At 37.1% G+C, this 13,965-nt stretch overlaps 1 protein-coding gene across 3 annotated transcripts in view; it reads right to left on the bottom strand.

Moving 5' to 3' along the window:
- Positions 1–2,128: 2,128 nt before the first annotated feature.
- Positions 2,129–13,965, bottom strand: part of COMMD10 (COMM domain containing 10) — a 161,843-nt gene continuing 150,006 nt past the window's right edge. For 2 of the 3 annotated variants that reach the window (XM_079918386.1, XM_079918387.1), the window contains exons 7-9: positions 7,849–7,935; positions 4,676–4,735; positions 2,129–3,957 (exon numbers count right to left, since the gene is read on the bottom strand). In XM_079918386.1, the coding sequence (XP_079774512.1) occupies positions 4,729–4,735; positions 7,849–7,935 (94 nt within the window). In that variant the 3' untranslated portion in view covers positions 2,129–3,957; positions 4,676–4,728. The remainder of the gene's footprint in view (positions 3,958–4,675; positions 4,736–7,848; positions 7,936–13,965) is intronic. The other variant, XM_079918388.1, reaches the window with a different exon arrangement.

The raw sequence follows: 13,965 nt of genomic DNA, 5'->3' as shown, positions 1-13,965 counted from the left end.
GGGGCTACTCTTCGTTGTGGTGCGCGGGCCTCTCATTGCAGTGGCTTCTCTTGTTGCAGAGCACGGGCTCTAGGCACGCAGGCTTCAGTAGTTGTGGCACGCGGGCTCAGCAGTTGTGGCTCGCAGGCCCTAGAGCGCAGGCTCAATAGTTGTGGCGCACGGGCTTAGTTGCTCCGTGGCATGTGGGATCTTCCCGGACCAGGGCTTGAACCTGTGTCCCCTGAATTGGCAGGCAGATTCTTAACCACTCCACCACCAGGGAAGCCCCTAACTTTTCAGTTTACATTGGAGTATAGTTGATTAACTATGTTGTATTAGTTTTGGGTGTACAACAAAGTGATTCAGTTATACATGTATCTATTCTTTTTCAAATTCTTTTCCCAATTAGGTTGTTACATTTTGCTTGTTTTTTAACTGACTAACACATTACACTTCAAGACGCCAAGAACTATATTAATTTTGCTCATCACTGTTAACATAATGTCTAGCATACACACAGTTCCTGGCACTATAGGCAGTTACTGAATATTTGTTGAGGAAGTAAATGTTTGACTTCAGTGCTTTTACGCTTAAACACTGTGCAACTGTTTTTCACATTTGCTGATTTTAGAAGAAATTTTTCTCTTCTATCCCTCTGGAATTATCAACATAACATATCCCAAGTAATTAGTGATGCTTCAATCTCCAACCCACTCTCACTCCACACTCTTCCCAAACCCATTCCTAGATTTTAAAAAATGTTGACAATAAAATGTACAGTAGGAGGAAGAGGGTGATGAAGCTGGCTTGAGGCAGGTGAGTTCTCATTTATTGTTGGTAAGAGTATAAACTGTTATGAACCTTTGAGAAAACAATTTATCAATATGCAAAAATGGCCTTAAAATAAACGTAAATAGGGACTGCCCTGGTGGCACAGTGGTTAAGACTCTGCACTCCCAATGCAGGGGGCCTGGGTTCAATCCCTGGTCAGGGATCTAGATCTCACGTGCATGCCGCAACTAAGAGCTCGCATGCTACAACTAAGGAGCTCACATGCCACAACTAAGGAGCCCACCAGCCACAACTAAGGAGGCCATGTGCTGCAACTAAGGAGCAGCCTGCCTGCCCCAACTAAGACCCAGCGCAACCAAAATAAAAAATAAATGTAAATAAATAAAAACATATACAAAGAGAGGTGTGTGTGTGTTTGAATTTACATGAGATATCTGAAAAGATATAAACCAAATGTTTCTAACTAGTTAGTTAGGTATTTCTAGGGAGTAAGAGAGCAAAATAGACTTTTTTAAAAACACTTTTTAAAAAATATAGGCAATTTTATATTTATAATAAAATCCCATTAAAAGTAAAAACAGAGGGCTTCCCTGGTGGCGCAGTGTTTGAGAGTCTGCCTGCCGATGCAAGGGACACGGGTTCGTGCCCCGGTCTGGGAAGATCCCACATGCTGCGGAGCGGCCAGGCCCGTGAGCCATGGCTGCTGAGCCTGCGCGTCCGGAGCCTGCGCTCCGCAACGGGAGAGGTCACAGCAGTGAGAGGCCCGCGTACCGCAAAAAAAAAAAGTAAAAACAGAAAATAAATCTTCATACTTTTGGCATAATAATCCTACTGCTGGGAACCTATATTAGTAAGGTAATGAGAAATGTGGTTTAGGGTTTATTTATAATGATCTTTACCAGTTGAGTTCTTTAGTATTTTAAAAAACTGGAAATAGTCTAAATGTCCAACAACAGATTGAATAAATAAAGTGTAACTCATTCAAATGAAGGACTACTTAAAGATAGGAGAGAAAGATATATGAATAGGAAAAAAAACAAAAAAACCTTCAATAAAATCTACCAAAATGTCATTAACGGTTGTTTCTGGATGTTGAGAGTCTATGATTTTAGGTTACTCCTTTATGATTTTTTTGGTGTTTCCTACTTAAAAATAATCATATTTAATAATTGGAGAATTGCAAATATTATTTGTAGTACTCCTTTCTAACAAGTAATTTATATTTTTATTCAATCCTCATGATAAGCACTCATACAAAACATGTTTATTTGCTAAGACAGTAGGTTTCAGTTCCCACTTATGGCTCCACCCACCTTATTTCTATGAAAATGTAACACACACCTTAATAATCTTTGGGAATGATATCTTCTTTTACTTGTGTATCATAACAATGGTGGTAGCTTAAGAAATAAAATTATCTGGAATTAAATATATTTCAGGAATAATTATGTTCTTAGTTAGAATTAGACCTACTACTTACTTGTCCTTCCTTCAATGCCTTTGGTCAGACTTTCCTGAACTAGACGGATGGAGAGAAAACTATTTACCACTATTTTAAGCTACAAATAGGAAATTTCATCATGAAGTGTCACATTTAACTTAGATACGTACACTGGGAGTTAAGTTGGCATCAAACCAATGAAAACTTCTACCTATTCATATGGTCACTGTTGGGAAGGCCCAACAAATTCAACTTGAAATGATGTATGTTTATTTGTAGATAAGAAGTCTGAAAGAATATTTACCAAAATGTTTACAGTAGTCAGGTACTTTCCTCTGGGGCCCAGCAGAACAGAGCGTAAAAATATAAGATAGATCCCACAAGCTACATATGGAAACAAATCCCATTATACTATAAACACGTCTTCTAGATATCCTATCAATGGAAGTTTGAGTTTAAAAACTTTTCAAATCAACCAAGTATGGACAGCCACTATAATACTTACATTCTGAAATAATCCAAACACCTAATCCTTCTAAGCAACAACATAAAAGCACACATATAAATAAGTAAGGGCATAAATTCCATATACTAAACATTTATTTGGGAGACATTTAACATTCATATTACTCAGATACCTCATATAAAGAATGTGATTTAAATCCAGTGGTTCTGTTTAACTATAGGATATTTCTGAAATCAAATTCTTTCACGTGAAGTCATATTTGAATCTCTCTGTCTCTCTCTGTTCTCTCTCTCTCATTTTCTCCCCCCCTCCCCTCTCCCTTTCTCTCCTTTCCTCCCTCACTCTGCCTTTCTCGCTGGAAATAATATAGTGCAGACATTTCATTCATAAAAATTCAACTGATATTATTTTCTGTAGGCAACCATATTCCCATTTATATAGATCTATAGCATAAAATACTGTGCACTTCAGTTCAACTAATTCTAAGACATAAAAATCTTCTTGGCTGAAATTAACATATTTACAAAAAGAGAACATAAAATTTGTTTTACATTCTGTTTTAAAATTTTTCTCCCACACCTTGAAATGAATCATTATTAATTTTCAGTACAAAAAAAAGCACACAAAAACCTGAACTGTTATTAAATCATTAAACTCAGAGAAAAAATGAAAGTGCACAGAGATGCTCATACTGGAGTTGGCTGATGTACTAGTACTAGCTCTATTTAAAATTTATTTCCTATATTATTTCCCAAGCAAAATACACTCATTATATTAAAGGAAACAAATGTCATAATGTATTTAATTGACTGTGGCTACTTTCTTATTTTTATTAATGTAATTAAAGAAGTTCTGTGTTCTAAGGTACATATTACACCTTGTATCCATGGACCCTTCTTGATACATAGAAGTATCATCAAGTATGTAAAAAATAAACAGGTCAGGCAATAAAGCAAAAATAGGACAGTAAAAACAATATGATATTCACTTTTGTTCCCCTTAAAACAAAAATGTTCTTAACAATTGCTTGCTGTTGGCTCACAGAACTGGAGAATGTATATTAGAACTCCAGTACTCAAAACAATGATCTTCCTTGGCTGTTATTGTATAAGAAGCAATAAAACGTATAATTTACATGAAGAAAGCTAATGAATCCTTCAGAAAACAACCTGGCAGTTTATCTTCAATGCAAAACAATGAGGTGGCAGGAGTGTGATAGAGAAACCAGTCTTTGAGAACATCATGTAAGGGAATCCAGCTGTGCTTGTATGGTCTCTAGCTATTTACAAAGACAAAAAAAAAAAGAGAAAGTTGGTGAAGGGAGAGAAATTCATATGAAGTGTTGTATAGAAACATGCAAATGAAAGAAAAGAATGTAACTGGTAACTATGTATTTTAAATGTACTCACATAAGCAATAAATATACCACTTAGAAAATTTTTCTTTTTATGTGGATATTAGAATTCAAGCTTGCTATCTGTTTTCAAATTTGTAAAAGAGGATTTCTAAATAGTACTGTTTAAAATGCACCCAGCTCTTTCATTTTAGATTTCTAAAGGGGGGAGGGTGGTAGGGGGGCAGTGCATTTTCCTTGATTACAAAATCAGTATTTACAAAGAAACACGAAATATCCTCAAAGATAAATCTTTAAAGGCCTGGTATCTGCCTTTTCCCTTGGGCCCAGAAATTAAAATATTTAACATTACCTATCTCTAAAGTGCCAGTGTGGCTAGGTACCACACAGTTTATTATTTAATGCTTTACATTAAAACAACAATCCTACTGCTTTAATTAAAACCATATCCACTCTCTTCCTGATTTAGTTTGTCAGATTCTCTTCATCTTGGCAATGCTTCCTACTGTGAAACATAAGATGTTTATAAGGGAAGTTTAAAGAACTCAGCTCTGTAATGGGCATTTAAAAATAAGAATTCATAAAGTGGAGGAAACAATGTGAAAAACCCTACATTACCAGAAATTATTTAAAAAATACAGACCTTGTTATAGAAATCAAACAATTCCTTGTGACTGAATTCCACAAGAACTTTCTTCAGGCTCTGTAAAGAAAAAAGAAAGAAAGAAAAAAGTTTAGTTGTGTACAATTTACATTGCATTTTTTTCCCCTCTCCAATTAGCCTCAGAATATGCCATATTATTCTGAGTGGTTTAAAAAAAACAAACAAACCAAACTTACCTCCTCTACTCAACCCCACTGTTCCAAGAACTCAAAAATACATTTACTAACACTCCACTTTAGCAAAAGGTTTCAACTCTATAGGGGCATCTGTTCTTTAAGTTGACTCCACAGAGGTTAATAAAATATATTCCAACAAGAGAACAATTTCATTACGTATTTTTTCAAGACAGAGATAATACATGAGATTATATTTCATCTTTCTCAGCAGTCCATTTGAAATCTAGTAAATACCATTACACAAAGACACTGGAGGCAGCATATCTGATTGAACTCATCCAGCCATTAATGCCTCACATCAGCACAGCTGCTGCCTCCAAGCATTAATCTAACAGTTATGATCTTAACATGCTGAGATTGTTACCTTTTGTAATGTACAGACTCAGCACAAGTTAACAACACAACAGCTTCAAAGCTGGGACTTAAACCTGCTCATTCCTTTCACCTCAAATGCAATAGAGAAATCGTTATGGATGCTACAGATGCTAAGTAATATTGTGTACGTGTGCATGATAGTGCAGTAAAGTGCGACATTAACCCAACCCACCCCAATCCGCTTTTGGTTGATTTTGTAAACTGAGGAAACACTGTTTCTGAAAATTGTTCAAACATGTTTATTTTACTCAACGTACCTTTGGGAAGTGAAAGTTAATGGGGAGAGAATACCAAGAATGTATCACCCGCTCTGACCATACTGTCATGCTCACGTGACATACAACAGGCACCATGAATTGAAGAAGTGGAAAACTGCTGCAAACAGACATTGATTCATGCACTTAATTGCCTATGGTCATTTCCAACACTGTATTAATTCTATTTCTCAGTTTCTATGCTCACTTTTTTTTGTTTTATTTGTTTTAATGATTTCCATTTCCATTCACAAAGCCAACATTTTCAAAACAAGTTTTCTCCTAATTTTAGGAGAGTCAGTGGGGCTCTGCTCAGGAACGGCACCTCCCTTTCCATGAAGCCTAAGCACATAGGCTCCAATTCCTTTCTTTGTTTTCTCTTATACACCCATGTAAGTTTCAAAATGAATACCGGCTTTAAAGCCTTATCGTTTATGAATGATAAAAAAAAGAACTATGAATTTTTCAAATCATATTAGAAGAATCAGTTGGTTAACTGGCACATATCCTGAAACCTCCAAAGGCTGAATTGGCATTATCTAGCAGTGCTATATTTCCTTCCAGCAGTTAAAGGGGAATGATAAACCTAGGTTTACCCTAGGGAAAAGCAAAGCAAGTTCATTTCTTTACCACCCCCTCCCCAGCCGAAAGTTAGGAGAGACTGAAGACTGAATCAGTATGTGAACAGCTCATTTGATGTACCCCTAGAGGTAGCAGCCAAGCTAGGCTCTTGTTTCCTGTACTTTGCTTTGCTTTCTTTCAGGGTAGTGTTTTCTAAAATGCTACCCTGAGGAAAGGGAAGGAAGGTAACTTTAAAAAAATACTTCTTAAAATAACAATAGCTAAAATAATGTGTGTGTGTGCATGAGTGTGTGCATATATATGGATATGTTATTTTACACACACAGGCACACACACACATACACCTATCCATCCATCCATAATAGTAATCCCTCAGTATCTGCGGGAGACTGGTTCCAGGACCTGCTGTGGATACTAAATTTTCCGGATGAAGTCCCATAAATGCCCCTCCAGATCTGTGGTTCCGAATCCGTAGATTCAGACAACCGTGGATGAAGCAGGGCCACAGTATTTATTGACAAAAATCCAAGTATAAATTGACCTGTGCAGTTCAAACCTGTGTTGTTCAAAGGTCAACTAAATTTAGTCTTACTTTACTGAAATACTTAGCCCCACGAAGGAAAAAAACTGATACCTGATATAAAATTTCTTATGCTTGACATAATAATGGGTAGCTATTATCATTATCATTTCCCATTCAACTCACAATGACTTAGAGAAGACCATGAGAATATGGAAGAGTATGGGAGTGGTTTTAAGTGTTTCATGTCTATGTGTAGAGAGATTATCCCAAATTTTGAGAATCTATGTTTACCTAAGGGGTGGCCAGTGGCAGTTGTTTTTTAGGTTTAGGGAAGTAAGGATGGAGCTTAGATGTGTAGGATAAAAAGGAAAGGGGGGGGGGCTTCCCTGGTGGCGCAGTGGTTGAGAGTCCGTCTGCCGATGCAGGGGACGCGGGTTTGTGCCCCGGTCCGGGAGGATCCCACATGCCGCGGAGCGGCTGGGCCCGTGAGCCATGGCTGCTGAGCCTGCGCGTCCGGAGCCTGTGCTCCGCAGCGGGAAAGGCCACAACAGTGAACGGCCCGCATACCGCAAAAAAAAAAAAGGAAAGGGGGGTGCTGGCCAGGGGACAACTTCCCACATTGTCATGTTCTGACATGCAACCCCACAGAGTCTAAGAATCTTAAACTCAAATCTGGCCTTCCAGGACATTGTACAAAAGTACCTTATCAAGAAAAAAGTACAGTTCACGTTTCATTTAACAGTTTGGTAACTTTATTTATGACTTTAAATTTAGAATGGATGATGGCCTCCATTTTTACTCTTTCTTCAGGTCCCGTAAATATTAGGAGTAGACCTGATCAAAATCTCCCCTGGGACTCCAGCATTTTTGGGAGGAAAGCACACTCCTAGATTTCCTTGAGAATATAACCAGAAAGTGACAAATCTGATTATCAAATGAGAATCAACTCTTTAAACTTCATTGTTTACTCTTCAGAAAATGTATGGAAAGGTTCAAATCATTATGTTGTACACCTAAAACTAATACCATTTTATGTCAATTATATCTCAATAATAATAAAAAAAGCCACCTGGGTGGTAGCATTTGGCTGGGGAGAAGGAGGACACCATCAGGAGACCCTCAGATGCCAGATTCGATTGTTAAAAGGGACTCTAGCCAATGTGAATGATCTGGAAGCCTGGCTGGTGGTGGAACACAAGGGTTGGGGGTGGGGGAGAATAATTAGGAACAGCCCTTTTCTACCTTTCTTGGTAGGGTTCCTGGCAGTTCCCCCAGCTGAAAGGGGTGCATCCAGATTGCCCATGAGTACCCTGGACTGACAGTCTTGATCTGATTTGAAAAAAAAAAAAACAAGAGACTTGAACAGGCACTTCCCAGAAAAGGATGTCCAAACAAAAACATATGAAAATATATGCTGGAAGGGGTGAAAATTTTCTAACTACCCTGGAAACTTGTCTGGCATTATTTACTAAAGCTGAATATATACACACCCTATGACCCAGAAATTCACTGCTAGGTATTAATATTGAGCTCAGTAGAAATGTACACATTTGGGCACCATGACATAGGTACAAGAATATTGATAGTATTATGATTCAAAAGAGCTAAAAATGGAAGTAACCAAAATTTCTTTCAACAGAAGAATATGTAAGTAAGTTGTAGTATAGTAATACAATGGAATGTTATACAGACATGAAAATAAACTACAGCCAAATACAGTATCATGCATGACTAACAAAATAAAGTTGAACATCGGGGCGGGGGGCACAGAAGAACATGTATGATTAACTGCATGCATATGAATATTTAAAAAATAACAGAAAAGGTTTTAGAGACAAATGCTTAGGTGGTAAAAGTATAAAGTAAAGCAACAAAAATACTACCAGAAATACCAAAATACTGATCACCTCCGGGTGACTGCAGAAAGGAGGCAGTAATTGGGAGGAGGCATAAGAGAGGCTTCTGATTTCTTCTTATTATTGACTGTTATTATAAATTAGGCAATAACTTATTTCTTGATCTTGGTGGTAGGTAAAAGGGTGTTCTTTTTTTTTTTGACAAATTACTGTGCTCTTTTTCTGTATGTGTGCTATATTTCCCCAATTAAAAAAAAAACCCGGCACTGTTATGTGTTAAATTCATTCCTTTTTATTCAATAAACTTTTTTTTTTTTTTTTTGTGGTACGCGGGCCTCTCACTGTTGTGGCCTCTCCCGTTGCGGAGCACAGGCTCCGGACGCGCAGGCTCAGCAGCCATGGCTCACGGGCCCAGCCGCTCCGCGGCACGCGGGATCTTCCCGGACCGGGGTACGAACCCGTGTCCCCTGCATCGGCAGGTGGACTCTCAACCACTGAGCCACCAGGGAAGCCCTCAATAAACTTTTATTAAAGGCCTACAGGCCTGTTCTGGGTGCTACGTAAAGAGCAATGAGCAATAGAAATCAAAATCCCCCATATTCTAGTTGAAGAAAACAGACAATAAACAAGAAATGTAATAAAGACAATAATAACAATAATAATAAAATCATCATCATAATTCACAACATACATATAGAAATGTTTGTTGGTGATAAATGCTAGGAAGAAAAATAAAGCAGGGAGAGGGAATGTGTGTTTGGGGGTAGGTAGGTGGAGATTCAAGGTTAGATGGTCAAAAAGGGTCTCACTGAGCTGATAACATTTGAGTTAAGATTTACAAGAAGTAAAGGAGTAAAAAAACCCCACAGAATAGGAGAAAATATTTGTGAATCATTATCTAATAAGAGTATAGCACCCAGAATATATAAAGAACTCCTATAATTCAACAATAAAAAGACAAACCCGTGTGGGTGGACCCTAATCCAATATGACTACTGTCCTTATAAGAAGAGATTAGGACACAGACACACACAAAGGAACGATTGTATGAAGACACTGGAGGAAGATGGCCATCTACAAGCCAAGGAGCGAGGCCTTAGAAGAAACCAATCCTGATGACACCTTGATCTCAAACTTCTAGCCTCCAGAACTGTGAGGAAATAAATTTCTGTCATTTAAGCCATCCAGTCTGTGGTACAGTTATGGCAGTCCCAGCAAACTAACAATAGGCCCCATCATCTCTTCTGGGACAGAGAGAAGATCTTTAAGAGCAACGGAAAGCCACTGGAGAATTTTAAGAATGATGTAATTGTATTTACATATTAACGAGTCACTTTCGGTTTTATTTGTAAATGGATTAGAGCTGGACAAACTAGATGTGGAGAAACCAGTTAGGAGGCTATATTGCATTCGTCTAGGCAAAAGATAGTGACCTGATCTAATGTGATGGCAACAGTGATAGAGAAAAGTGAAAAAAACTTGAAAAATGGTTTAAGAGGTAGAAGAGATAGCATTTAGTGAAAGATTTGAGCTGGGGGAGGAGGTGAAGGAATAGGTGGAGTCAAGAATGACTCTCGAGTTTCCGGCAAGAGAAACTGATGGATGCAACTGAGATAGGAAACTAGAGGAGTAGATGCGAAGAAAGAGAATCAAAAGTGCAGTTTCAGACACAATTAGCTTGATATGTCTGTGATATTTCCCTGAAAATATCTGAAATAAGTCTGGAAAGACAGAAAAGGAAATTAGATAAGAGATATACATTTGGGAGTTACTGATATATTGCTATTTAAAACTGAATGAGACTGCCCAGGAGAAGAATGCAGTATGAGAAGAGAGGGCAGCCTGAGACAGAACCCTTCGGAACTCCAATATTTAAGGTAGGTAGGTGTTTCATAAATGATGAGTATCACCAAGTCCACAAATGTTTTCTGCATGGTATGTGGAAATATATGGCATTTATGATATGAATCAAAATAATTTAGTAAGTTGGCACACAGGCAATAAAACTATGTGGCTTGCCTTCAACGTTCCATTTTCCAGTAAGACCCATTAAACTCACTAATATTGTTAACTAAATATGCACAGACTAGAAGATTTACTCTCTTTCTTCTGCTTTATACATAGAAGATTGCAACCAAGAACCCATTTAGGAAATTCATTACTTATGTTGTCTAAGCTGGTCTCATGCATTAATACCACGCAGACTTCCTGCACCCTATCTGAAAACACTGCCAAGTGAAAATGAAAGTGCAAAGAGTATCATTCTGCCAATTTCTTAAAAGAGAAGAAAGATGTATTTGTTCACCCATTTCTTTTATTTTTAATTTGTAATCCTGTCTGCAAGCACCTGGATAATGTTGCACATACCCATTAGCAAAATTCCCATGGAAATAGAATTTAGTAAGGTCTTCAGAGACGTCTAACTTGATGAAAGCTGACAGTAAAAAGATCGTCTGCTTTCCCATTAGTTAGAAATTAGGAACACATACATTTTCCAAGAGAGAAATGTATTAACCTCATCACAAATTATCTAAGCAGAAATAACCTCTAAATAACAGATATAAATAGATAAGAATTAAACCAACTTTACATTGCTTAGCTTTTAAAATTAAGTAGGATATTAGAATTAGAAATCATACAATTATCTTTTCATCTAGAAAATCAGGAGTAGAGGATTCCAGTAAAAGAAAAACTACTAATCTCTTGTCCTGGTTAAATCTAAAAATAATTTGCTAGGGACTTAGAGAGGAAGTTTTCTCCTTTTCACTTACAGAAATGATGGATAGCTATAATATTTAATTAATATTTCAAGTTCTACTGAATGGGTTTATAAAACAAATCATTAGGTACCATTTATTAAATAAATACATCTAAAAATTGTATTATCTACAACTGTACCTATATACAGTTACAGATCACTGTAAAAATATTCCAGTATTTCTATTATTATTTGTTGACTATCTTCACTATTATTGAATAGTTAGTGAAACTCTACTCATGTACATGAACATGAACCATTTCTGCCACCCAATAATATACAGTTATTCAATAAACATCTAAACGGTACTGATACAGAGATGAATAAGCCATATACTCTTGACCAAAGAAAGATCCTTTTCTAGGTAGGCAGGTTGCCCTTTACAGCTAAGCTTCCAACTATAAGAAGAATGTACATGGAACAGTGAGAAAGAAGGGATTCTCTGCTCATTGTCAGATCAATGGAATTAATCCTAGCAACAAAAGGGGTTACAACCAGCTCCGATTCAGAGGATGCTAGCTTGAGAAGGTGGAAGCAAAACATTCTAGGTAGAGGGAAAGAGCAAATTTCCATTTTTCTGCACGGCGGTTGGACTACACAATCTCCCAAGGTCCTTTTCAATTCTATGACTCAAGGATGTTGAAAGGCACACCTCTATAAGCAAAGTAAATTGGGGAACTGAGGGAGTTAGAGGACCAAAAAATGCCAGTAAGAAAGAGCTTTAGGAATAACATAGTTCAACCGTCTTACTTAACCGATGAGAAAACTAGTCTTAAAAAGATGAACTAACTCATATAAAGTATACAGCAGTGGAACTAGTCATTCTTCTTTCTACTGCATTATTATGGTGACTCAAGATAAAACAACACTTTCACCTGCATATCAAGCTAATTTATAGAAAAAAAATTCTTCCCATGAATTTGCACAATTGCTTCCCTTCTCTAACTCATTATACACAGAAATACATAAAAGCTTTGCTGAGGGTAAATAGTTTGATAAATATGGCTGATGAGATGCCAAGTAAGAGATGTAAAATGTCAGGTGAAGGTCTTAAATTTCTCAAAAATTTTCAGAAAAAAATATAAGCAACTCTCTTTGTCTCAGTTACATTATTTTTTTTTTAAAAAAAGCTACTGTGAAAATTTCACAAAAGTTAACACAATACAATTGCCATGTTTAAAATTCTAATTCCAATTATATAAACAAAACTGTTAGCCCAATGAATATACTACATCATACAGAGAAACGGAGCAAGAAAATCACTACTTTCACCTGAATATGGAGCTGATTTCTGTTGCTCCCTCAAGTCCTATGATTCCAGAAGCTCTTCATGAAAACATTGTCTAGCCTAGCAGGCTCCAAAACCTCACAGGCATTGGCCCTGCTTTTTGAGGAGGGCAGTGGGCAAACTGAAAACCCTGAGCTTATGTCAAAGTTTGATAGACGTTATAAAAAGACGACTGCAACAAATACAAGCCACAAAAGGCATTTCCCCAGGGTCAAATCAACCAATTGTAACTTGTCTTTTTTCAACCTTTGAAAAGTATAGTTTGACAAAATGCTTATCTGTTTAAGAATACAGGCAGTACATAAACAGCAAAAGCAAATTTCTAGCTCATTAACATGGCACTCAAGACTTCCAAAACCTGGCCCATGACTCCACCTATGGCCCCATCTCCTAATACCCTCCTAATGTGCTGCATGCACCAGCAGTACCAGTAGCATTCTGCATACTTCAGGTCTTTGTTCACGCTGTTCCCTGTCTTCTCCCAGTAATGCTCCCAACTGCTCCTGTGTGTGCATGGACATACACACATGCGCATATACCAGCTATTTCATTTGGCTAGATCCTTTAATACTCAGCTCAGTTGACACTGCGGCACCCTATGCATACCTCTATCTTTGCCTTTCCCTATTATACTGTATGGAATTACTTACATTTGTTCCACTGATGGTAGGCTCTTTAAGGGAGGGGCTAGCCTTTATTTTCTTTATTGTAGTCTAATAGCCTAGTATGGTACTTGATCATAGTACTTAATAACAATATATGGTTATTGAGCTTAATTTTAAGAATTAAATTTAAATATGTTCCCTCTCACCCCACTGGGGGAAAATATTAAAAAATATTATATATGGAAAGTATCAGAATAAATGGATTTTGCCTGATGACAATGTTTTCAAAGTATTCTATTCCATTTTCCCCAATGCTGACAGCAGACAGGTCTTATAACTCTTGCTTACTCAGTAAATATGTAGGCTAAATAGGACAAAAATTAAACTCTAAGTATTGATTCTCTAGTTAGCTTGAAAAATGGCTTCTCATACTTGAAGGTGCCTGTCTCAAACTGGTGAAAGCTGAAGACTCGAGGTTTTGTACATACTTAGCTAAAAATACAGCAGTTGTGGCTGTCAACGTAACAATAAACCACTTTTGGCCAGAAATCTTTATTCAATATAAAAATTGTGTAAAAGTGTGTATGAAATATTGCCACTAAATGTTTAATCTGGGATATATACTTCAGCTGTTAGAACATTTACTCCGTTATCTGTGTACGCTCTTTTCATTCTGGCTAAAATATTACTTTATTCTTGCGTAGACAAAACAATATGCTTGGCAGTCATATCATCACCATATTTTCTGTCCTTTTAAAAATTAACAGTGTACTATGCATGAGCAGATCGCAAACTTGGAGCCAATCAAAATGCACCTTCTATAGTATTCATTAACTCTAATTTATTATGTGT

Source organism: Stenella coeruleoalba (genome assembly GCF_951394435.1).
Source record: "Stenella coeruleoalba genome assembly, chromosome: 3".
NCBI classification, from domain to species: domain Eukaryota; kingdom Metazoa; phylum Chordata; class Mammalia; order Artiodactyla; family Delphinidae; genus Stenella; species Stenella coeruleoalba.
Note: the sequence above shows the minus strand (reverse complement) of the source record. Positions and strands in the feature narration are given on the sequence as shown.